Source organism: Mesoplodon bidens, assembly GCF_964165515.1.
Source record: "Mesoplodon bidens genome assembly, chromosome: 11".
NCBI classification, from domain to species: Eukaryota; Metazoa; Chordata; class Mammalia; order Artiodactyla; family Ziphiidae; genus Mesoplodon; species Mesoplodon bidens.
This window is the reverse complement of record NC_138167.1, coordinates 47,595,556-47,619,994: the sequence shown is the minus strand read 5'-3', so window position 1 is coordinate 47,619,994 and position 24,439 is coordinate 47,595,556. Positions and strand designations below refer to the sequence as shown.

The 24,439-nt window shown below is 58.2% G+C and overlaps 1 protein-coding gene across 7 annotated transcripts in view; it reads right to left on the bottom strand.

The window, feature by feature from the left end:
• Window positions 1–24,439, bottom strand: part of KMT2D (lysine methyltransferase 2D) — a 37,929-nt gene that overhangs the window by 7,655 nt on the left and 5,835 nt on the right. For 2 of the 7 annotated variants that reach the window (XM_081249689.1, XM_081249694.1), the window contains exons 3-45: window positions 24,149–24,275; window positions 23,745–23,968; window positions 23,521–23,630; window positions 23,183–23,345; window positions 22,678–22,843; window positions 22,464–22,578; window positions 22,160–22,317; window positions 21,807–21,952; window positions 20,238–21,668; window positions 19,035–20,143; window positions 18,450–18,563; window positions 17,989–18,099; window positions 17,349–17,453; window positions 16,421–16,602; window positions 16,107–16,271; window positions 15,901–16,010; window positions 15,756–15,803; window positions 14,869–15,090; window positions 14,520–14,639; window positions 14,317–14,430; window positions 13,969–14,099; window positions 13,736–13,883; window positions 13,471–13,536; window positions 13,182–13,292; window positions 12,843–13,016; window positions 12,654–12,738; window positions 12,182–12,423; window positions 12,010–12,083; window positions 11,750–11,800; window positions 9,812–11,623; window positions 9,523–9,702; window positions 9,309–9,445; window positions 7,206–9,076; window positions 5,551–5,674; window positions 5,321–5,405; window positions 5,145–5,211; window positions 4,812–5,044; window positions 1,949–4,711; window positions 1,675–1,815; window positions 1,384–1,551; window positions 1,066–1,225; window positions 365–440; window positions 18–193 (exon numbers count right to left, since the gene is read on the bottom strand). In XM_081249689.1, coding sequence (XP_081105815.1) covers window positions 18–193; window positions 365–440; window positions 1,066–1,225; window positions 1,384–1,551; window positions 1,675–1,815; window positions 1,949–4,711; window positions 4,812–5,044; window positions 5,145–5,211; window positions 5,321–5,405; window positions 5,551–5,674; window positions 7,206–9,076; window positions 9,309–9,445; window positions 9,523–9,702; window positions 9,812–11,623; window positions 11,750–11,800; window positions 12,010–12,083; window positions 12,182–12,423; window positions 12,654–12,738; window positions 12,843–13,016; window positions 13,182–13,292; window positions 13,471–13,536; window positions 13,736–13,883; window positions 13,969–14,099; window positions 14,317–14,430; window positions 14,520–14,639; window positions 14,869–15,090; window positions 15,756–15,803; window positions 15,901–16,010; window positions 16,107–16,271; window positions 16,421–16,602; window positions 17,349–17,453; window positions 17,989–18,099; window positions 18,450–18,563; window positions 19,035–20,143; window positions 20,238–21,668; window positions 21,807–21,952; window positions 22,160–22,317; window positions 22,464–22,578; window positions 22,678–22,843; window positions 23,183–23,345; window positions 23,521–23,630; window positions 23,745–23,968; window positions 24,149–24,275 — 14,115 coding nt within the window. The remainder of the gene's footprint in view (window positions 1–17; window positions 194–364; window positions 441–1,065; window positions 1,226–1,383; window positions 1,552–1,674; window positions 1,816–1,948; window positions 4,712–4,811; window positions 5,045–5,144; window positions 5,212–5,320; window positions 5,406–5,550; window positions 5,675–7,205; window positions 9,077–9,308; window positions 9,446–9,522; window positions 9,703–9,811; window positions 11,624–11,749; window positions 11,801–12,009; window positions 12,084–12,181; window positions 12,424–12,653; window positions 12,739–12,842; window positions 13,017–13,181; window positions 13,293–13,470; window positions 13,537–13,735; window positions 13,884–13,968; window positions 14,100–14,316; window positions 14,431–14,519; window positions 14,640–14,868; window positions 15,091–15,755; window positions 15,804–15,900; window positions 16,011–16,106; window positions 16,272–16,420; window positions 16,603–17,348; window positions 17,454–17,988; window positions 18,100–18,449; window positions 18,564–19,034; window positions 20,144–20,237; window positions 21,669–21,806; window positions 21,953–22,159; window positions 22,318–22,463; window positions 22,579–22,677; window positions 22,844–23,182; window positions 23,346–23,520; window positions 23,631–23,744; window positions 23,969–24,148; window positions 24,276–24,439) is intronic. The other 5 variants (XM_081249695.1, XM_081249692.1, XM_081249691.1 and 2 more) reach the window with 5 other exon arrangements.

The following is a 24,439-nucleotide window of genomic DNA, read 5'->3' as shown; positions in this document are numbered from 1 at the left end:
CCCAGAGCAACCTCTACCTGGGATGCTGGCCCGAGGAATGATGGGGATGACGGGGGAGAGAGCCCGGTCGTCCTGCTCCCACCGGCCTGAGCCCAGCTGAGGGAAACGAGGGGCTTCCTCCCCCAGGATGCTCTCGGGGGACGAAGCTGGCACAATGCTGTCAGGAGAATCGCTGTCCTCGTCACTCTCCATCCTGTGGGCCAAAAGCAGACATCCTTTGCTCAGGCCCTACAGATGCCACCTCCCAAATCTAGAGATTAGTAGATGTCACAGCCCTGCTTGAAATCTGTCACTGTCCAAGGGAAAAATAAGGCGACCTGCCCGCACCCCAATTCCTCATCCCCATTTCTGGCCCCACCCGCACCTGACATCCTCAGTCTGATTGTGAGGGGGCGTAGGCAAGGCGGCCAGCAGGTCTAGACTCTTCACCTCTGAAGCATCTGAGGGGTAGGTGGGAGAAGAAAAGTCAGGCTGAGGGTGGCCAGAGCCAATGGTGCTTTCTCCCACATGTTTCAGGCCTAACTAGTACAAGACCTAGCTTAGCTATCATGACCACTGTCTACCCATCCACCCACCTACCAGTTTAGGGCAGACAACCTATATTTATTGAGCCTTTCTAAAGAGGTACTCTGTAAGTACCTTCTTTGTTTATAGTTTTTTAGCGACTCCATTAGGCGAACACTATTTTTATTCCATCGTGAGAAAACTGAGGCTCACACAAGTCAATCAACTTGGCTGCAGTAACACAGCTAAATCAAAGCAGGAGCCAGAATTCAAATCCAGATCTGACTGTAGTTCGTACCCACTGGGTAAGGAAGCTGGGCTATTCCCTGCAAGCGAAAGCTGCATAAATACTCTCCCTGTCCTGCTGCCTTTGCTCTAGACTCCAGAAGGCAACCCTTGCCTCCAACACATCAGTCCTGAAGAGGCCCTTCTTATCTCAAGGACCCTGTAGTGTATGCACGCAGAGCAACACATAACCCACTCCTGTCTTAAACTGTACCACATGACCCCAGCCACCCAGACCTAGCAGAGAAGGAGAAGCTCACTCCGTTCCTGACTTACCCCTCAGCGTCCCTTCAGTATCTCGGGCAGAGGTGGCATCCTTGGGGTGCTCCCCCAGCTCTTCAGATGGGGTGACGCCATTCACCATCTTCTGCTGCACCGATGGGGGTGGGGTGGGGGGCAGCGACGAGGGTGGTGTCGGCGGGTTACTCAGGTTATTCTGGGGGTGGGGTGGGGTGTTGTGTGCAAGATGGCATAGGGAGACTGACATGATCTCCTGGCCCTACACTATACCAGCCATTTCCACAAGTCTGCCACCCCCATCTCCACCTCCCCAGGAACCTTATCGTCCCCAAAAGGTATTGCCATTTTTCTGACCTTGGTAAGCAGCTGGGAATAGTAGTCAGGGCCTGTGGGCAGTGCCCCACTTCCAAAGGCCCCCCTCAGCTGGCACTGCCCATTGACTGGGCAGCCGCTGCCAAAGGGAGCAAAGAGGCTAAAATTGGCGGTGATGGTGGGCTCCGTGAGGGGCAGCAGGGACAGCTCCTAGGAGGGGCAAGACGACAAGGTTGGAAACCTGCAGCGTGTACATCTCTGCTACTGCACAGTTGGGGGCCAGGCTGCCCCCTATCCTGGGACGGGACCAGGGGACTGGCTCCTGGGGGTCACCTGTTTCAGCTGTTTCAGCAAGGCCTCGCTGGCCCTGACCCCGTCCTCCTTCCGCATCTTCTTTCGGGAGCTCACCAACCTGTCGCTTGCCTTCTGTACCCTCTTGGGCTTCGGTGTCAAAGGCTTCCTTGCTGCTGTATCCTAAACCAGATAAACCCACAGTGAAGGCCGCTGTCCCCCTCGGAGTCCTCACCTCATTTCACCCAGACCTGTTCACTCTGCCCCCGGGCTCCAGGCCCTGCACTGTCTGCTCCACTCCAGCTACAGTACTCACCTCCTTGTTGCTGGGGGTACCCTGTAGTTTCTGCTCCAGCCCAGCCAGCTTGCTGTCAATGTGCCCGTTGATCTCAGCTCGCAGCCCCTCGGGCCCCCGCCCAGTGCTGAGTTGCACATTCTTTGCTCGTAGAAGCTTCTGCAAGAGCAGATGCCCGGCCTCTGAGCGAGGGCCTGCCAGCAGGAGGTGGTTGCTGGTACCTGGTGCCCCTATTGGCTCCCCGTTGGCCTCCCTCTTCACTGCCTGGGCTCCCAGGGCACATGGCTCTTCCCGAGGCTCCTGCTTGATGCTGAGATGGGGTGGCTCGGGTACCACCTGCCCATTCACCTGCTCCAGATGCCCAGGTACCAGGCTGCTTTGGTCCGGCTTCTGGGCTTCTGCTAGGTTGTCTGGGGGGTCCCAAGGTCCCAGCCCCTTGCCAAAGAAGGTATCTGCAAGCTGGGCAGCAGCAGGTGAGACCCTCCCAGGAGGCAGCTCCAAGGGTGGCCCCTGGGGTTTTGGGGTTCCTGGTTGGGTGGTAGGGAGCTGGGCCTCAGAGGGAAGCTGGGAGCTGGGGGAAGGTAACTGTGAGGAAGGTCTCTTTGGCTCTTGGGGGCTGGATGGTGGAGGTGTGGGAAGGACAGGGCCAAGGACTGGTCCTGTGGATAAGGCTCCTTGTGGGGCGGGGAGCCGGGGTGGGCCCTGAGGTCGAAGCCCTGCCCCCAGCTCCTGAAGAGGGCCTGTCTGGGATCCAGGGAAGCCCCCAAGTTGGGGTTGGCGGCCCAGGAGGCCCTGGAGGGGAGAGGGCTGGGTCCCAGGCTCCTGGTAGGGTGGGGCCTGGCGTACTGCCTGACTCTGCTGTAGCTGCCGCTGCATGAGGAGTGCCTGTAGCTGCTGCTGCTGCTGAGGACTCAAGTGCCGCAGCTGTGGGTTTTTGGCCAGGACTCCTTGAAGCTGTGCTCGAAGCTGACCCACTGTAGGCATGACCCCAGCCCCAGGCAGGCTCTGCCCAGACTGGGGGACAGATCCTGGTTTGGCAGGCTGTGGCCCTGCATTATTTTGCATGGGCCGCTCTAGTCCAAGGGGCTGTTGGGAGCTCAGAAGGTTCTGGGTCACGGGTCCAGGCTGTTCCCCTAAGGAAACAGAAGACTGGGCCAGCACGTGGGGCATAGATGAGGCCTCAGAAGATGATCCACTGCCTGGTTGCCCATGGCTTCCCACACCCGCTGTGTGGAGCAAGTTAACTTGCTGCTGCTGTTGTCCTGGGAGCCTCAGAGGTGGCTGCAGCTGCACAGAGTTGGGCTGAGGCTGGGCCTGGGGTTGGACAAGGAGGAGTTGTGAGTCCCCAGAGAGTGAGGGCTTTACCTCCCCTGGTTCAGTGGCCACTGACTCTGGTACAGTCCCTACTGCTAACGGCCCTCCCTGATGCGTGGAGGGCCCCTCAGTGGCCTCTGGAGGAAGAGCCGCCTCTACAATGTTTTGCTCCTTGCCCGTTAGGATGAGGGTTGGGCCCAGGGCTCCGGGGCTAGAAAAGTGTTGCAGAGGCTTGGCTGGCATGCCAGGGCCGAGTGTCACTTGCTGCTGTTGCTGTTGCTGTTGCTGCTGCTGCTGCTGCTGCTGCTGCTGCTGCTGTTGCTGTTGCTGCTGCTGCTGCTGTTGAGGAGACAGTAAAGTTCGACTCTGGTTCAAGAGGCCCATCTGCTGCTGCTGTTGTTGAAGCTGCTGCTGCTGCTGCTGTTGCTGTAGCTGCTGCTGCTGCTGCTGTAGCTGCTGCTGCTGCTGCTGTTGTTGTAGCTGCTGCTGCTGTTGTTGTAGCTGCTGCTGCTGTTGTAGCTGCTGCTGCTGCAGCTGTTGCTGCTGCAAGGCGGCCATGGGCTGAGCACTCAGTTTGGGCTGCCCACTGTGTGGCATCAGACCCTGCTGAAGGTGGGAAAGCCCTGCCATGGATCCCTGCTGTTGGTGCTGCTGCTGGGATGTGACCAGCCGGTGTCCCATAAGGCCTTGACCCTGCTGTGCCAGCTGGGGGGAACTTAGCACCCGGGGCTGGGTCAGGATCACCTGTCTGTGAGGGCCCTGGGGGCCCAGAGCTCCAGGGTGCTGTTGCTGCTGCTGCTGCTGCTGCAACACTGCCACCTGGGCAGGGCCCAGCATGCCCTGGGGCCCCTGGGGTGGCTGGGGGGACAGCTGCTGGACCAAGAGGCCCTGATGGCTGCTGGGAGGCAGAAGCCCTTGGGGCTTGGGACCCAGACCCTGGTTTGCCGGTACCCCTGGGCCCTGTTGCTGTTGCTGCTGGATTGCCACCTGTCCTAGGAGGTGCTGCTGCTGCTGTTGCAGTTTCTGCGCAAGCTGCAGGCGTTGCTGCTGTAGCTGCAGCTGCCTCTCCTGTAAAAGCCTCGAGTCAGGTCCTAGGCCTCGAAGAGCAAGGTTGCCAGGGAAAAAGCCCCCTGAGGGGCCAGCCAGGGCCCCAGCCCCACCAGAATGTTGCTGTTGCTGCTGCTGGGCCAGGGTGGTGTTGAGGAAGGGGCCACCAGGCTGTCCAGGTAGTGCCATGCCCCCAGGGGGCAGGCGAAGACCTGCAGCTTGCCCACCAGGGGGCCCCTGCGGTGGCTGCAGCCCGTGGCCAGGGAGCAGCTGACCAGGAAGCTTGGTGAGTAGCCGGGGACTCTGGGAAGGGCTAAGGGCCAATACAGCTGAGTGCTGCTGCTGCTGCTGCTGCTGTTGCTGCTGCTGCTTATTCCGATATTCTGCCATGAGATTAGTGTGCTCCTTCTGCTGCTTCCGGACCTAACGTGGGAGGGTCAGGAAGGTCAGCCTGGAGCCTGCCCACCCATGCCATCCCTCTTCCCAGGCTCCTGGTTGCTAGGCTGAAGTCTGCCTTGCCCACCTGATCCAGCTGTTTCTGGATCTTGCTCTGTTGTTCTGTCACCAGCTTGAGCTTCTCAGCATCAGCCTCTGGGAACTCACGGCCAGCCTTTTTGGCAGTGCGCTGCTTGGCGCACAGAGCTTTCCGGGACTTGCGGTGCACCCCAATCTGCTCCTCTAGCACCTTCAGTTGCATCTGCAGGAGCTGCTGGGTGTGGAACAGCCACTCCTCATACTGCCGCTGGTCAGCCTCATCTGGGAAAGGAAGCGGGCGGGTGTCAGGTGATCCCAATCCCTCTTTCCCCGCGCACCCCAAGCCCCTTCCTTGCACACTCCTCCCCATCCCCGTACTCACTGATCACTCCCTGGGCAAAAGTGGGTGGATTGGGACGAGGCTGGGAGGGGTCACCGGCACTCCGCTCCTGTGACGAGAGAGACAGCTAAAGGGTCACTGTTCTGTACCAGGCCCTAAGAAGGGTGGCCTGATGGCATAGGACCCAAGCTCCCACTCCCACCTGACCGTTTATTTACCTGGCCACTCCCAGCTGCCACGTGGTTCTGCAGGTCACTGCCGGGCCCCCCTGAGAGTCTCTGGGCTAGCAGGGACACTTGCTGCCTGGAGTCCACCAAAGCAAAGAGGATGTGTCGGTGATGGGGAAAGTTGAAGGGCAAAGAGGTGGGACAAGAAGGAAGTAGATCAGGAAGAACAGGGGAAGGACTGGAAAAAGAAAGGGCCAACGCTCCCACCCTGCAAGTCTTACCTGTTCATACCAGGTGCCACTCCAATGCTGCCCTGAGCCATCACCTTCTTGATGCCTTTCAAAGCAACCATCTTGGCCTTTGCAATAGGATCAATGATATCTTCTGCAGCAAATTTGTCCAGGTCTGGAGAGGGAGGAGCCAAGTGAGCTGGGCACTGAGGTCAATGTCCCATTCCATGTCTGCTGTTCCAACACCTTGACCTCCACTAAGCCAAGCAGAACAATGGTATGGCATGGTGGAAAGCCCACTGGACTAGGAGCCAGGCAGCATAGGTGACTCAGTTCTATTATTCACAGGACATGTGGCTCCGTTTTTACTTGCACAGTGCTAGGAAAAGGTACTCAGTAAATATCTGTTGAGCCAATATATCAATGTCATTTCACCTCTATGGGCCTCAGTTTACTCTTCTATTTGATAGAGATCACGATTCCTTATTCTGCTCACCTCATGGAGCTACTGAGAGGATCAAATGTGACCAGAATACGAGTACACTTTATGACCTAGAAAGCATTCTTCAAAAGTAGTGTTCTTAACGGCAACTAAGCGCAGCCCAAGAACCCAAGATGTGGGCACTGTGCCAAAGCCCAATGCCAGAGCTGTTTTGGCACAACACGCATCACCTACAGACCATTCTTCTGCCTGTCCAGGATGCTGGGTAGGAAAAGAGAAACCAGCAGCCACCAAAAACTTAAATCTTCCTAAAATCCTGTACACTGTATATTTCTCCACTGCTCAGAAAGCTTAACTGACTCCCTTCTTTTTTTTCTTTTCTTGGCCCCGCTGAGCGGCATGTGGGATCTTAGTTCCCCAATCAGGGATCGAACCCTCGTGCCCTGTATTGGAAGCACAGTCTTAACCACTGGACTGCCAGGGAAGTCCCCTGACCCCCTACTATTAAGAGGACTAACCCACCTCCCTCTCCTGGTTATTTTGAGGCAGTAAAACAGTTAAGAGGATATGAGGGCCAGGGTTCAAATTCCAGCTCTGTTAGTTGTGTGACCTTGGGCAAGTTAACTTAACCTCTTCTGCCTCAGTTTCCTTTTCTATAATCCAAGGTAATAACAGTACCCATTTAATGTGTTTGTTGTGATGATTAAATTATACAACAAATGTAAAGTGCTCAGCACCGTGTTTGGCATGGCAAACAACCATTATTCAATAGATGCTATTACAATTTGAGGTCTTCTTCCATCTGCGCCCTCTTCTTACCTCTCCATAGCTACGGTAGCGCCCCCTCACTTCCCTCCGCAAAGCCTGCTCCAGGCTAACCATTGTCTCCACTCATTGTCTCCAAATACACCCCAACGGCTTTCCTGCTGCTAAGTCTCACTAAGTCTTTTCACCAACCCGGTTGCTTTTTCTTGCACCACTTCTCTCCAAGTCCTAATCTTTGGGTCTCACCACAGCTACAAAGCCTTTGGTAATCAGACTTCATGCACCTATTCCATTCATTCATTCAACATCTGAATGCCTGCTGTATGCCAGGCACTATTCTCCCTTAAAAGCTACAGTGCTTCTGCTTACACCACTCGTATGGAATTTGGCCAAAGCTCTTTGTGTCCCATCCCCTTTAACTAGGGAGGATCTTGGGTCTGCAGCCTCAGTGAGCATTTAGTGGTAACAGTGATAAGCCAGCGCCCCCAGATGAGGTTACCTGTATCCGGGAAGAAGCTGTTAGCCAGCTGCTGCTGCATTGCCAGCTGCTGTGGTTTCATGCACATGGAAGGTGGCATAGTACCCATGGGCTTCTGTGCCAGCACTGGCTGTGGGCTCTGCTGGGGCACCAAGCCTGCCTGTCCCCCATGCTGCCCACTTAGCATATGCCCTTGGTTGGACACCATGGTCATGGATGGGGCCAGGCGCTGCTGGAGGGCATGAGCTGGTGGCTGGGTGGGCATCAGTGGCTGGGCCAAGCCTGGCTGTCGGGAACCTCCAAGTCCCAGGGCAAGCTGCTGCTGGGCGCCAGCCAAACTGGGAGAAGAGCCCTCATGTGGCAAAGACACAGCCTGGGCAGGGCCTGGGGTGGACAGTAGGGAATGCTGCTGTTGCTGCTGCTGCTGGGCAGGCTGCAGCTGTGCTGAGAGCTGCTGCTTCTTCTGCAGCTCCTTCTTCTCATGTTCCAACAGGTCCTCGATGAGCAGGGGCAACTCACTGGCTACCAGTGAGCTCTCCATCTTGTCCAGCTCATCCCCAGATGCATGTCCACCGGGCAAGGTCAGGGCCCCACTCTCCAGCTCAAACTTCTCCAGCAGGGAGGACCCTCCTGGGCCACTCAGTGGGCTGGGGGTCAGCAGGTGAGCTGGTGGTCCTCCTGTGGTCCCAAAGGGGACCTTCTCAGCTGGGTGCCCACTACTGGGAAAAGGTCCTGTGCCCATTCGAGTGTCCCGGCTGCCCACCACACTCTGTCCTGGCTTCAGCCCCAGGCCTAGGGAAGTGGTGGCTGGAGCTGGCTCTACCTTGGGGGTGGTAATGGTAAACTGGCAAGGGGAAGGGTGGCGCCCACCCTCCTCCAACTTGGGCTTCACCTCGGGGAGCACTGACGCCAGGCGGGGCTCAGAGGCATCAGCAGCGGGGGGAGGGCGCTCCTCAGGGCCCAAGGGTCCTGGCTCCACCCCCCGCAAGAGAGCCTCCCGCTCAGCCTTTTCATTGGCCGACTCCACCAGCCTCAGATGCTCATTGAAGATGTCCTTCTTGTCCCCGGTGTCCAGCTCAGGGTCAGTATAGGCCAACAGGTCAAACTCATCCCCGTTGAGCAGGTCGTCCAGGTGGGGATCATTGGTCTCCAGGTTTTCCAGGGTGCCCAGCTCATCATCTCCCTTGGCCACATCCACACCCAGGCCCAGGTGAGCAAGCTCCTCATCATCCTCCAGGGCCTTGTGGGCATCAAAGTCGTCATCCAACTCAGGATCCTCACAGGGTAACTTCCCAGCTTCCAGGGCCAGAGGAGGGCGGCCAAGCTCAGTGCCTGAGGGGGGCCGGCTGACTAGCTCCAAGCCAGCGGGCGTGTTGGGACCCTTGGTATGGGGCGTTGGATGGAGGCCGTTGTTCAGTTCAGGGGCCGGCGGGGCTGAGGGTTTCTGAGGAGGAAGGCCTGACACTGCTAGGCCACGAAGCCCTTCAGGGGCCAGTCGGTGAGAATCCTCAGTTACAGGGAAAAAACGGGGTCTCTGAGGGGGGCCCTGACCAGGAAACGGAGGCACCCCCGGTCCCAGTCCTTTCTGTACATTGTGCCGCAACTCAATGAACTGGGCAGGACCAGCTGGACCAGGCACTGGCTCACCAGGGCCAGGCAGGCGGGTGGGAATTCCCGCCAAGGGGGCACCTATGGCTTGGCGGCCAAGTTCAGGCCCAGGAGTTGACGGAAAGCGTGTCGACATGGCAAGTCGCATGGAAGTTGCTGCTGTTGCCTGTTGTTGCTGCTGCTGCCACAGTTGCTGCTGCTGCTGCTGCTGCTGCTGCTGCAAGGGCAGGGACCCAGGATACGGTGCTCGCTGATAGAAGGCTTGGGAGCCTCCCACCAATTGCCTGGAAGAATATGCAGTAGTCAGTAAGGCGGAAGCAGGATGAAAAAGAGCTAGAACACGGGCTGCCCTAAGGAAGGAAGGATGGAGTTCATGCAGTGAGGGGGAAGCAATGGGGAAGAGAAGTTAAGCGATACAAAAGAAGGATTAGAGAGACAGGAAAATCAGAGGCAGCACACAATGGAGGTACACCATGTTCCCTTGATTTTCCCCCAGGGCACCCCCTGGAGCCTCACCGGCTGTTCACATCCATAGAGGAAGGGGTGGCTGGTGGAGGTGGCCGGGAGAGTCGGTCATCACTGGGGAAAGCCCCTGGCCCCAGGATGGGGCCACTCAGCTTACTTGGGGGCAGCCCCACAAGGCTGCTCTTGTCCTAGGAGAGATGAGGGCAGACGAGGTTGGGGCCACCTTCAGTATCTTGGATCCACTACCCCTTGCCACTCTACCTACCTGGGTGCCAGCAAAGGGGGTCTGGCCTCGACCCAGCTGCTCAAAGGCAGGGCTACTAGGCTCGGCACCCCAGCTGCCCGGGGGCCCCACTGCTCCGGCAGCTGCCGCGGTTTCCTTCTCCTGCCGGAGGGTGTTGCGCTGGATCTGCTGCCGAATCAGCAGCTCCCGTAGTCGTTGGCGCTGCGCAGAGAACAGAGAAGAGGGGTTAAGTCCATTCTACTCAAACCAAAGGGCTGGCACAGAAACAGAGGAGACGTGGCGGGGGCTCAGGTCCAGGATGTCGACTCACCTGTCGTTGCTTCTCCAGCTCTGTCTGACTGAGGCTGGACATGCCTGCGTCCTGGGTACCTGGAAGTTCAGGTGCCGCCAAAGAGCTGCCCATCCCAGCCCCTGGGTCTTCTCGCTTCTCAACTGGAGAGGTGATGCCTGCCCGCTGTGAGGCTCCATGGGACAGGTAGGGGAGGGATCCATCGGGTGCAGGTGGTGGAAGGACTGATGGGGGGCGCAGTGGGGACAGCCCATAGCCCTCGCCTGTGGACCCACTGCTGGGTCCCAGAGGGCTGCCCGATGGGTGGAAGTTCCCTGTGGCTACTGTATAGTTTGTGCTTTGAGGCTTGCCCAAGGTAGGGCCGGGCCCAAAATGGCTGTTGATCCCATGGGGTGGAGGGAGACCAGGCTGAGGGACAGGGGGCTTTAGCGAAGGCTCCCCTACTGCCTGAGGGAAAGTGAAACGCATGGGAGAAGGGGTGCCTACAAATGCACCAGTCCCAGGGGACCGGGCAAAATTGGGCGGCTGCACACTTGGGACCTTGGCATGGAGCTCACCTGCTGGCCCTGAGGGCAGGGCTGCTGGGAAACCCCCAGCCCCCAACGGAGTGTGGGCTAGAGGCCCAGCCTTGAAGGCAACTTCAGGGGGCTGGGGGCGGGGTGGCTTATGCAGTGGGGCAAACGGGTCCCGGGACTGAGGGCGTGAGGGCGGGCGGGAATAAGGGTCAGGGGACTGGAAGCGAGGGGTAACAGGGGATGGGCAGAAAGCCTCAGCAGACAGAGGACGGGGTGTCAACGGGGACTGGGAGCTGGACTGGGACTGGGGACTGGCGGGCACTCGGGAGAAAGGGTCAGAGGGCAGTGAGCGAGGAGGCAGGGCACAGCAGCTCTCAGGGGGTGGGGGTGGGGGCCGAGGGGTCAATGGGGGTTGGGCATAGGGGTCAGGGTAGGGGCCAGGGCGAAAGATGTCCGAGTGGCTGGGAGGAGAAGGGGCCAAAGCCTGGGCAGGGGGCGGCTCCTGGGGCCTTAGGCCCAAGCCTGGGCTCTGGGGCTCTACCTGAGATGCCCGAGGGGTCAGGGGGGCTTTGAAGACATCGGGTGCCTTTAACTCCAGGCCACCCAGATGGGGGCCTGAGGAGGGTGAGTCAACAAAGCCCAGGTTTGGGGGCCCATAGCTGGGAGAGGATGCCCCAAGCTCTTCCTTCTTCACCTCTAGGGCCTTCCGAGACTCCCCGAAAGGCAGGGGCGACAGCAGAGGCTCAGAAGCCTTGCCTCCCCCTACCCCTGGGCTCTCAGGCACAGCCAGGTTGTCCAGTGAGGGGCAGCGGGGTTTGAGGAAGGGGTCAGGTGTGGAGGGCTGGTGTCGGGGGGTGCCAGGTGGGGTGGTGTGGAACTCCCCTGGCTGGCCGGTCCCAGGACGAGATGAGGCGCCCAGCGTCGCGGGCTGCACGGGGGCCCCGGTCGGACTAGGATAGGGAGGATAGGTGGGTGGTGCCGTGGGGAAGCGGGGCTCCAGAGCGTAGGCGGGGGCCAGTCCAAAGGGGTCCTGCGAAGGCACTTGGGCGGGCACCTGGGGTGGGAGCTTGAGGAAGAGCTCACCGGGCGAGTCGGGGCCGGGCACCGTGCCCGCCGGCGGCTTCAGGAACCCATCCGCAGAGGTAGACAAGCCGGCGGGGGTAGTGGGGCTGCCAATGAAAATGGTGGGGGCAGCAGCAGGAGGCGGGCTGCCCAGTGCCCCTGGCTGGGGGGGAATGCGGAGATGTAGGGCCGGTCGGTCAGTCTTACGGGCCATGTCGCCCACCTTGGTCTGCTTGTTGATCTGGCTCTCAGCCTGCTACAGGGGGAGACCAGGCACAGAGCAGTCAGGCTGCTGTGGGCAGCCCCTATGTCCCCGCTACCCTTAGAGAGCCCGCCCCACTACAGGCCTTGGATGGCACGGCCCAGCCTGGACCCCACTCACCTTTTGCACCTTGTTGATGCGGTGGGCTGCCCGGTTATCTTTGGCCTTTTGCTGAGGAATAGAGGACACAACCTTAGGCTAGGACGCAACCTCACGCTCAGCCCCCAGCCCTCGCAATGTCACTCACACTGCCTACCCAGAAGCTGATCCCTACTGGCCCAGCTGCTTTGGGAGTGGGGAATGGAAGGAACTGAGGCGACCTTCCCAAAGTCACCCCGCACCCTCAGCTCCCACGCTGACCCAGGCTCCCTCTGTCTCACCAGGTAGGGGGCTTTATCAGCAGCTGGAACTTTTCTCCAGAGCTTCATGATTTGTTTGCAGCGGCTAGACCAGTCTGGAGGGCAGAGAGAAATGTGTTAGAGGTGACCTGGCAGGTGACCCCTGCACGTGCCATGTTACAGGTTGTCTCCCTTGCCCTCATCCCACGGGTACCTGGGTAATCTTGCTTGAGATTGGGGAAGTTAATGTTGGCATAGAGCACAGGTGAGATGGTAGAGAGCTGGCCCAACTCCTCATCCTTCTCCCAGCGCTGAAGACTCCGCTGGTTGTAGGAGAGCCCGTCGCCCTCACCCTCTGTGGTGGGCGTGGTCGGGGTGGAGGGCGTGGTGCCCCCCGAGCCTGTCCAGGGGCTGTCTGGCTCACCGGGCTCCGGGCTAAAGAAGCCCCCGCGCTCCCTGGGGCGCAGGGGCAGAGAGTCACAGAGGGCAGGGACGCCAAGCCCAACCCCAGACAAACTGCCCAGAGTCCCCAGGCCACTGCCCTGCCCCAACAGAGGACAGTCACTAACAAAGGAGCAAAGGGAGGTGTTGCTACAGCAGCACCCAAGAGTCCAAGGTTCCCTCCCTTGGCATGGCCCCAGTTGGAGGGAAGAGACTGCCCACGGGGGTTAAGCATAAATACCAACCTAGAATCCAGGAATGGGGACTGGCAAAGGCCCGGGTAGGAGTCCATTGGGCTGCTGGAGGGGAGATTGCCCAAAGGGAGTCCACCTACAAGAGGCACAGGATCAGCGAAAGGAGTAAGTGGCCCATCCTGGGGGCAGGCTTGGCCATACCTGCCCACCCAGTTTTCAAACCACTCCTATCCAGATCACCTTGAAGAAAGGGCCTCTGTAGCGGTGTACGGCTGCCGTCGAGGCCAGGGGTTCCACAACCCAGATGCTGCTCTCGTTCAGAACCCAGAACATCCTTGAAAAGCTGCTGCAGGTCCTTGGACTCCATCTTGGGCAGTTCTGTGAGGGATCGATGAAGGATGCTGCTGAGGAAGACTGGGGAGTTGAAGGGACACCACAGGGCTACACATGGTCACGGCCAGGGAAGGTGCCCACGACTCCCCACTAGAGAAGCTGTAGAGATGAGAGTCTCACATGTAGGATGCTCTCCTTCTCCCACAGAGGACCCTTATACGCAAGGAGTGCGGGTCACAGCCTCACCTTCTGTGGGAATCCTGTCTAAGTCAGAGCTAAGCATCCCTTCACCCGGGGTGCCTGGCTTCTCAGGGTCACTAGGCACTGGGGATGCCTTTACGCCGCCATCCTCAGGTCCTGCAATTGGCAGGAGAAACCCATCAGCCAAGGCCAGTATGGAGGTACCACACTGGCCACCCTGAACCACAGAAGGCATGGAACACTTTCCAGCCTCCATCCCTGATAGTGCTCAGTGGCAGAACAGGTTGACAGAAGCAAAACCAAGACGGCACACAGTCCTCCCAGCAGCCCTCACCTGATGTATCAGCCTTGCCCTCAGGACCACGGGATTCTTCATCTGCAACATCCGGACCATCATCTCCTATGAGCAACAGTCACCATTCCAATCAGAGATGCCCTACACGTGATGCCCCGAATAGGACCCCAGCTCCAAGGCCAGGGCCCTTGGCCCACCCTCAACTCCGGGAGACCAGCCCATTTCCCACTAAAATCTCTTACCAGCTTCTAAGCACAGAGTGAAATTGGACCCCTTCAGACCACCTTACCGCCACACGACTGACCTTTCTGTGAGGTTGGGAGCTCCTTCCTATCTGAGCCTCCATCCCCCTTGGCTTTTGGGATTCCTAGTCCAAAGCTTGGCCGGCCCACCCCAACTGCAAAAAGGGCCTTCCGGCTCAGGTCCAGCAGCTCCTTCCCAAAGAAGGCTTCCTGTGGGAGGAGTCAGGGAGAAACAGGCTTCTTCAATGCCCTGCAGGACCGACACTGCCCTTGCCCCTCGGAGCCTAATACCCACCTGCAGATAAGCAGGGAACATGTCCTCTAGTTTGCTCTTCTTGCGCCCTCGCCGCTGCTGCTTCTTCTTCTCATCCCCGTCAGCTAAGCTCTGGTCCACAGAGCCCTCTGCAGGCAGGTCGGCAGGCAACACTGGGGACCGAATGGGAGGTGTCTGCCTCTCTGAGGACAGTGGGCATGCTGCTCCCAACTTGGCCTGGGGAAGCTTTCTGCCTACTCTCTCCCCAGCACCAGTTGGGCCCACTACTCTCTTGGCCCTCTGAGTGAACTCCCCTCCCCAGGCCTCCCTGGCAATGTCCCACAGGTCCTGTGATCCCCACCTTCTCCCAGGCCCCACTGGAGCCCTCACCCGTCTCACCCTCGTCGGGCTGCCCATCCCCACTCAACACCTCCGCCTGTGCAGCCGGCCCCTTTTTCACACGTGTGTGGGATTTCCGCTGTCGCACCATGAAACCACCAATGCCTATAAGGAGACAGAGCTGAGGCTGAGAAGCCGCTGGGGACCTGGGGAGCTGCCACTCACCACCCCAACTCTGCATCCCAGGGCCTCACCAGGCCGATAGGGTTTGCGTTTGCGTTTTTTGCTTTCCTCGGTCTCCTCTTTGCCAGGCTCTCCATCAGGGCTGACGGGGCCCTCTAGTTTAATTTCGCATTCCATGTGCTCCACACCACCTGTGTACAGGGACAGACGAGATGGAAGCAGGTCAGAGGCATGGACCCTTTTAACCCTGTCATCCTGCCACCTAAGAACAGAGCTGAGTGCCCTGCCACAGACCCATCTGGACAAGACCAACAGTGGCTTCAGGGTGACTGGGAGTGATAATGCAGCTCCTACCCAACATTCAACTCTCACAGGCATGCTCCCATTACTTTGGCACTCCCTGAGATTCCTCAGCCTGACCTTCACCCTTGAGCAGCTCATCAGTGTCCAGGTCTCCATCCTTCTTGTCATCAGGGCCAAGGGCATCTGAAGGCTCAGAACCCTCCAGCCCTGCCTCGCCTGGGAGGCCAAGCCGTCCCCGCCGCTGGCGCCGCTTGTGCAGGGGTGACATGGTCAGGTTACGCAGCACAGCCATGCCAGTTTCTGTCAGCCACACACCCTCGAAGCGGAAGTACTGGGGCTCTGCACAAGGGGGAAGAGCGTGTGAGCCCTGACGGAGGCCCCAAGGAGCGCAGAACTCCAAGTTTCCACCTAAGTCCCTGGCTGGGACAACAGCAGCGAGAGAGAGACAGACTGACGTCCAGACTGGGGTCTGAGGGCTGGAGAGGAGAGACCACCAGTGGGCGCCAGCTAAGGCCCGAGCGCTCCCTCAGGTAACCAGGGGGACCAGAGAGACCGCTCCTGCCGAAGCCGGACTTTGCTCATGGTTAACCCTCAGTTCACCAAATATATTCTCTAGCTGTCTGCGGCCAGGAGGGCCCCTCCTTGCCGAATGCCAGCTCACAGTGCCCCAGATGCCAGGAGCAGTGCCCACATCATGATGGAGGTGGGAGAGCCCCAGCTCCTTCATTAAGGAGAAAGCTGTGTCCTGTGCTCTCTGGAGGTGAGATTCTAGCCGTACAAAGGCCGTGTTGCCTGGTGGAAGGAACTCTGCCTGGGAAACTGGATGCCTTGGTTCTCGTCATAACTTCACCACTGACCTATGGGGTGACCTTGGGCAGGCCACTCAACCCCCCTGGGTCTTAGTTTCCTTCTCTGAAAATGACGAGATAAAGTTGCGGGGCTGGAGCTGGACTAAGTGTCTAAGGTCTCCGCTGGCTTTGGCATTCAGAATTTCTGTGACTCACCCGGCTCTTTCACCTTCATAGGCACCAACTCTGGAGGCGCAACAGGCACTGTGGAGAGGACAAAGCAAGGCAGCTAGAGGCCCTGTCCCAAAGCAAGGCACCCTGCCCGACCCCTCCTCCCCTCTCCCCCGCTCCTGGTACTCACCAGCAGGCTTTACCACGTAAGGCTGGCAGGAGACACAGTCAAAGCCCTCATCAGCCGCCTGCTCCACGTCATCCTCTGTGAAGAGGCTCTCGCAACCAGCATGCATCCACCTGGGAGAAGGGAGACAGGAGGGGATAAACTGAGACAACGCAAGGCTGAGAACAGCGAATGGGGGGGCTTATATGAGGGGAAAGGGGCACCCTCACCGTTCACAGTGACGGCACTGGATCAGGAGGTCCTCTTCCACATACGGGGCATGACAGATCGGGCAGGTCACCAGGCTGGCGCAGGGCCCGCAGTGCGTGTAACTGTTCTGCCACTCACAGTGGAAGCCAGGGGAGGCGGCCCCACACTGCATACAGGACACACACCTGGTGGGGGCAGAAAGACAGACCCTCAGCACCTAACCTACCCAAAGCACCCAAAGCCGCCCGGCCTTCTAAACCCCGCCTCTGCCATGTATTCAACATCACACCCACTCAAACATTTCAGGCCCCTCTGAAGATCCCAGTCTCCTTACCACTTGCACTTCCAGCCACCCTTGGGCACGGTGAGCAGCGGGGGGTCCAGGCAGTACGTGTGGTAGCTAATGTCACAGTCATCACAGAGCAGCAGGCGGGAGGGGTCTGAGGCCTGGCCGCATACCTCACACACGATGCACTCCACGCAACGCCAGCCCTTCAGCAGCATCACCTTGGTGATCTGGTGCAGAAGATGGCAATTCCTCAGGAGGTGATGCGGAGGGCAGGGCAGATATCTCAGGGGAGGGGGGGACTTACACAGGTGAGGCTGGAGGACCCCAGTACCCAGGCCAGACCTCCACTTGAGCACAGGGAAGCTACACAGAGCACCCTCACCCCAAAAATAGTGGATCTTAAACTTGGGCTTCCAGGGATCTCTGCTGATCAGAGAACAGCCTCACCCGGCCACTGCCTCATTACGATCTTTCACTAGCTAAGTCCCCAGAAAGACTGTGGATAGAATTAGGTTGTATTTCCCCCAGTTTTTCTTGAACATGTAGGACCTGCTACTGCTGCAAGTTAGTGAGTGTTAGCAGTGGACAAGTTCTAAATTAACACTAATGAAAACCCCAAAATGACTGATCATACTTGAGTCAAAAACATTGCTTTCTCTTTGTGGACATGTGTTTGATTCTGATTTTACATTTTATATCCAGACCGTCACATGTTTTCTACTAAGTAAAGTTCTCACAGTTTATATGATGGACTGAATTACACTAGCAAGTCATGGTCTACCACAAAGAAACTCGTAAAGACCACTATGGTTTCCAAAGTATTTTTTCCCAAGATGAATTTGACAACCACTGGAAACTGATAAACAACTTCCATGACCAATGGCCACTTTAAGTAGAGTGGCCAGGACGGGGAACCAGGATAAGCACTAATGACTCCACCCTCCAGGCCAGACCTCTTGGGCCCTGAACTCACCTTGCTGTTGACACAGTAAGGGTGATAGCACTGAGAGCACTGGGAACAGGCAAGGAGGTGGCCCTCTGCCCCCCGGCCAAAGCTGCCACATACCACACACATGTCCTGGGGAAACACACAGAAACCCAAATGTCCAACCTCACATCCTCAATGCCACTCAGTCCCAGTAACTGACCACACCACTAATCTGAGAGGAGGGAGTCAAAGAAGCAGAAGCCCATCCCCAGCATTAGGACACGGTGAGCCATCACGGGACCCCATTCCTTCCTAGCATGCCTTGCTCATCTGATCAGGTAATTTGAAATGATACAGCCTGACATGGGTAACGCTAATGAGAAGTGAGAAGATAAGATGGGTAAAGACTGGTCAGGATGAGACAGTAATGTATGTGACAAAATTCTACAGCTTCCAGATTACTCGTGTTCCCTAGACGCTAAGCTTCGATAGGGCAGAAACCATTTCTGCCTTTTTCACTGCTACATCCCTAGCTGCTAGCTCAGTGTCAAGCTCATTCTCTGGAATGCCAGAAGTAGGTCCCTGGTTCTCCCCATTTACCCTCCCACCGAAACACACATATCCAACTGTTCAGTCTGCCAGGTCTCACTGCTGAAGATGGGACTACAAAAGTCAAGTATGATACCTGCATTAGGACAAACTTGTCTGTGTTGGAGAAGAGAACCACAGTATTTTGCATGGTGTCATCATCATCATCTTCTTCCTCCTTGCTGGGAGAGCTATCGATATCAGCAACCTTATAGGCAGAGAGTTGTGGAAAGTGAGGCAGCTAAATCTGCCCCAACTAAGCTGCTTTCCTCTTTGGTGTTGGGGGAAGGCGGCATAAACCCCTGGCTAAGATGAAAGCCAGGAGCCAGGACTAAGAAGCAGAAGAACACCCCAGCTCCCAAACTGGGCCTCAGCCCAACATCAGATTTCAGAGAAGCCTGGGGGCCAAGAGCACAGAAGGAGCACGGACATAGCTGGACGGACCCTAGGCTAGCAGGCAGGCAGGTGAGCGTGCAGGGGACTGGCAAAATTTAAAGGGTGTTTAATCTTGAAGGGGCCAGCTGAAGCATGTTTGGGGGATGGGAGGCCTCTCCTTACTACCAGAGTCTCAATGGAAGAAGTAGTTGATTTTAGCCGGGCCCGTCCTCTCCCACGTCCTCCGTGTGCTCCTCCACGTGGCCGGCGTCTCCCTGGGAAACTACTGCTGCGACCCTGAGTGAGGAAAGGGGACGATTACAGGAAAAGTCGAGGGCTAATATGCTGCATCCACAGGCTTGGAGGGAAGAGACGAGACGAAGGGACAGAGTATGGCAGGTAACAAAGCCCAAAAGCCCCAGTCAGGGCCAGGGAAAAAGCCAAGCTCTCAGATAGCAACAGGTAGGTAACTCTGGTCCAAACCACTCCACATCTTCCAAGAGTGGTCAACGTGGTACAACAAGAAAAAATACTGGCTTGAGAGACCTGAGTTTCTAGTCCCGATTCTATGGCTGAGTTACCATGAACCTGGGCAAGTCACGTCCCCCTATGTATCAGTATTCTCCTTGATAAAAGAAGACGATGCACTCAAGGATCTCTGACAGTCCAGGATTCAATAAGCCAGGCAGGAAGGTATCAGTGACACAGGACTATACCTCTGACAGTGGCATGACACCAAGCGCATCCAGTGGCTGGATAGCCCCTTACCTGTTTGATGCGGGAACGAGCCGGGGAGCTGCGCCGCCTCCCCTTGTCCCCCTCCGCTTTGCCTCCTCCGATAGCTGTCCCAGCATCACACAACAGCGAGTCATCAGTCTCTGGCAGTGAATCCGTACAAAGTCGCAGGGAGCCCTCATCTCGGGCTGGACTAACGTCTGTAGATACCCCCAGCTCCATGGACAAGGAGCCACCCCCCTCGGGGTCGGGAGAGCCCAGCAGGGGCTCTGAGCCCGGAAAACTGGCACTGGCATCGCCCTGGCTCAGATTGGAGATCTCATTAACGATGTCAGATTTGATGAGAGTAGGTGGGGTAGGGGCCACTGGTGCACGTGGCTCCTCTTGCTCTTCACAGGGTGAGCCCTGCCCTGCCTGCTTGCATTCTGGGCCATAGACCTCCATAGGGGTCACAGGGGCCAGCTCCTCGGGGTCCAGGAGCACAGGGGAACCCTTAAGTTCACTAGCCAAACTGCCAGGGGTCTGTCCGGCCTCTGGATGTGATCCAGGAGTGTCAGTCCCATCCAGAGGGGCTGTATCTTCCCCCAGGCCAGAGAAGTCATCCAGGGCTGGGGCAGGGCTGGGTGCAGGGCAGGAAAGGTTCCCCATGGGAGAGGGGAGAGGACTAGTAGGGCTGGGTTCCAAGGCTGGGCACTCAGGTTCTGGGGCTTTCTCAGTCTCCATCTCATGTGGCTCAGCCTCATCTGAGACCTGCACTGCCTTCTGCATGGGACTCAGTGGGGAAGGAATAGACAGTGGCAGAGCAGGGGGAGAGCACTGGGAAGGAGGGGAGTTTGGGGGAGGCAGGGAATGCTGGAGGAGTGGGGAACAACGAGGGGGAAGGGGCTCCATCAGCATGGGAGAGGCCGGTCCTACCGGGGAGCCTGGAGATGGGGGAAGGATCATAGGGGGTACAGGCTCAGGGTCAGTGCAGTTAGCTTCTGGTGGAGGGCTGATAGGTGTCTCTAGGATGGGGGCAGCCAATGGCGACTCAGGGTCACTGTCCCCTTTGGCACCAAAGGGGTACTCTAACTCTCCCAAAGGAGACAGGGCCGGCGGGGCCACTGCTGTGATAATGGGTGAGAGCGGAGGAGGAAGAGGATCTGGAGAGAAAGAAAAAAAGAGAGGCTCTTAGATTAGATATGCCATAAAGAGTTAAGACTGTCCCAGAGTAAGAGGGTACTAACATCCCCGTACCTGGTGGCATCAGCTGAGGTGACAAAGATGGCTCCCCAGATGGGGACAACGGCAGCTCCTCGGGCAGAGGGGACAGAGGTGGCTCCCCAGGCTCAGACAGGGCCGGCTCTCCAAGCAAAGGGGATAAGGGTGGCTCCCCAGGTGGGAGGAACGAGGGCAATTCCTCAGGTGCAGGGCATAGGCCTGGCTCCTCAGAGGGCTCTTCAGGTCGAGGGGATAGGCGCGGCTCCTCGGGCACTGGGGACAACTGCGGCTCCTTGGGCACTGGGGACAACTGCGGCTCCTCAGGCGTGGGGGACAGGCACAGCTCCTCAGGGCGAGGGGACAGGTGCGGCTCCTCAGGCTGGGAGGACAGATGCAGCTCCTCAGGTGCAGGGGACAGACGCGGCTCCTCGGACGCAGGGGACGGGCGCGGCTCCTGGGGCGCAGGGGACGGTCGCGGCTCCTGGGGCACAGGGGACAGACGCGGCTCCTGGGGCGCAGGGGACAGATGCGGCTCCTGGTGCGCAGGGGACGGGCGCGGCTCCCCGGGCTGGGGGCAGAGTCGCAGTTCCTCAGGCCGTGGCGATAGGGGTGACTCCTCCACGGGTAGGGACATAAGCAAGTCCTCCGGTGGCGGGGAAGCAGGTGAGTCTTCAGGTGGCGGGGACGTGGGTGAGTCCTCAGGCGGTGGGGACAGGCGTGAAGCCTCGGGTGGGGGGGATGTGGGAGACTCCTCAGGTGGTGGGGACAGGGGAGATTCCTCAGGTGGTGGGGACAGGCGTGACACCTCGGGCAGGGGAGACAGGCGTGATACCTCAGGCGGGGGGGACATAGGCGAGTCTTCAGGTGGCGGAGACATGGGTGAGTCCTCAGGTGGTGGGGACAGGCGTGATGCCTCAGGTGGTGGGGAGAGAGGAGACTCCTCTGGTGGAGGGGACAGGGGCGATTCTTCAAATGGTGGAAACAGACAAGATGCCTCAGGTGGTGGAGACATGGGTGACTCTTCAGGTGGAGGGGACATGGGTGACTCCTCAGGTGGTGGGAACAGGCGCGATGCTTCGGGTGGTGGGGAGGTAGGCAATTCCTCCGGTGGGGGGGACAGGGGAGACTCCTCAAATGGTGGTGACAGAGGTGATGCTTCAGGCGGTGGGGATAAGGGTGTCTCAAGCGGGGGAGATGGGGGGGACTCCTCTGGGGGAGAGAAGGGTGACTCCTCCAGTGGAGAAAAAGGTGATGCCTCAGGTGGGGGAGACAGAGGAGACTCCTCAGGCGGTGGAGAGAGGGGTGAGTCCTCAGGCGGTGGGGACAGGCGCGATGCCTCAGGCGGCGGGGATGTGGGTGATTCCTCAGGTGGTGGGGACAGGGGCGACTCCTCAGGTGGGGGCAGCAGTGGCATCTCCTCATTTAGGGAGGCCTCCAACTGGGGCTCAAGTTGGGCCCCTTCTCTACCTGCAGACATAACACACTATGTTCCTACCTAGTTCAGCGGCACTCCACAGAAAGTACAGGGTCTGGGGCAAAGCAGAAACTGTCCCTTGCCACACGATAGAAGGGGATTACTTTCAGGGACCCTCAAACCCTACTCACCTAGTGGTTTGGCTTCACATTGCAGGGGCCCCGGTTCCTTGGGTTGCATAGAGGTCACGTGCCCACCCTTTGGCTGCCCTTGGCATGCAACGTACAGAGCATCGGGCTCATCAGTGGGGGTATCGCCAGGCTCTGGGGGTGAGAATCTGCAGAGGGTACAGGGGAGCAGGCACCATGGCTCTCATCAGCTATCAGCTCCTCACGAGAGCACACTGGGGTGAGGCACGAATGCTATGGATTGTACTGCCCACCTGAGGGCCCTCCTCTCAAAGTCAGCTTGCTTTAACACGAGCCCTGCCAATCTCAGTACTTCCGATCCCCCAGACTGATCTCTGCCAGTCCACACCACTTACCTGCTACAGACCGGGGGGTGCTGCTCAGCAACAGAACTGACAGGCTGTCCTCCCTGGGCTTTGTGACAGCGGTGACAGAGCGAGTAGTTCTCAAACCACTCAGAGTTGGGGTTCAGCTCTGCTGAGCCTGCCCCACAGGCCCGGCATACCCGGCATGCCTAGGGGAAGGGAACGGGCAAAACGGGCACTTGTCAGACAGCCAGAGACTGGAGGAGAACACGGGACTCGTCACAACAGAGAAACTCAGGATGCTGTAGGAGGCAGACTTAGGGAAAGTAAGGCAGGAGGATCAGGGGACACTCACCTTGCACTTCCAAGAGTGAGCAGGCAGTTCCTCCATAGGTGGTTTCAGGCAGAAGGTATGGTATCCTTTGTCACATGTCTCACAGACCAACATCTTAGAGTCATTCCCAGGTTTCCTACAGGGGCACAGGGCACATAACAGGGTCCTCCTTGCCCTCATTTTCAACCTCAACCTGTGCTTCACCTAAGGTTCTCTCCTGCCCTCCCACTCTTACCTGCAAGCTTGGCACACTTTGCATTCAGGGCACTGCCAGCCAGCACGCTTGCGGGCAGTCAGAGCAGTGTCCAGGCAGGCCCCGTGATAGTGATGCCCACAGCTGGTACAGAAGAACAGGTCACACAATTCCCCTGGCCCCTCACATACTGCACAGCGAGCCTCCTCTGCAGTGGGAAGGGACGGAGGACACAGGTCAGCTGTGGATTCCTTACAGGACTCGGCACAGTGCTGTCTACATGACAGGCACGCCACAGACACAGGGTGAACGAATAAGAAATAGTTACTAAGCGTCTGCCTAATATATGCCAGGCACTGCTCTAGGCACTGCAGACACCATGCTAAACAAGACAGGCAAAGCCCCTGCCCTCACAGAGTCCACACACATTTTAGTGGGGCAGACTGACAGTATGTCATTGTAGACTTCTGAGTGCGCTACAGAGTACAAAACCCCCAGCACCCTTGGACCCTCATTTGCCCTACGTCCAAAGGGCAGGACTTCTCACCCAGATGTGTGGCCCCCTCACTGTGCTCCGGGCATAGCAGCTGCAGTGTTTTCATGGATAAGAAGGAACCGCTGGCAGTTGCACAGGGGAAGTGGTAAAGACGTGGACATCCAGGCGAGCGGCAAGGGATGGAGGCACCGAGTCTGGTGCAGTGGGAACAGCGCTGCCAGGGTGGAGACAAAGCCTCAGGGCTAGCCAGCTCTCTCCAGAGCAACACGTCAGGCACTGGCTCTGTCCCAGTATGCCCCCTGCCCTTCTCATTCCACCCTGACTCTCGGAAGCCCACCAGCCCTGCCCACCCTGCCCTGGGCCTACTCAATCCCCTGGCCCGGCCCCACCTGTGAGATCCCTGAGAAGATGGCCTTGTCCACACCACATAGTTCTGGGCCCTCCTGCCCCCACACGCCTGCCGACCACGCAGCACACCAATGGTGAGCCCAGCAGGACCCTTCATAGGGGGAAAGGGGGAAAGAGTTAACAAGAACGTCATCACTGCTTCAGGACCACTCAGCCCCTTCCCTGTTTCCTGCCCAAGTCAGCTACCCCACTTCCCTTCACTTACCTCCAGGTTCTCCTAGGTGGGCAGGTGTCAGGCCCTCAGGGAAACCAATCTGTGATAGGTCCTCACTGGGCAGCGCTGCCTCACTGGGCCCTGGGTTCCCCCCAGGGGACACCACGGAACACCGCGGCCAGTCAAATGGCAACTCAAAGCGCCGTAGCTCCCGCTGCCCATGTAGACTGGGCTCCCCGCAGTTACAGAGAGCACAACGCCGCATTGGACCCCCACTGTGAACACACAAGCATCAGCACCATGCTGGCCCCTGCCCACAGGTACCCCTAAACAACCCCATGACTTGCACACCTATGCTTCCCACTCATTGTCCTCAATTTTCCACCTTGAAAGCCCCAGACTCTCACATCAAATCCTCGTATGTCCTTACATCCTCATTTCCCCAAGCTAGTTACCTGCAGTCCTGGGGAGGCTCCTGAAGCCTGGGGCCCCCAGAACTGGGCACAGAGCCCTCCCCCACATGTGGTTTGGGAAGGTCTGGCTCAGTGGCACCTGGCTCCTCGGAGGCTGCAGGTCCATCAGCTGAATGAACAGACAGAGAAGTGCGCATCAGCCATTATCCTCCACTTAATACGAGTCCACTCATCAGACCCGTGAGATTATCCAAAACCCTCGGTGGAGAACAGTGATGGCATTTCAACTTTTGTCCCAAAGAACAAAGTCCTTCAATTACCTGTCTAGGAGAC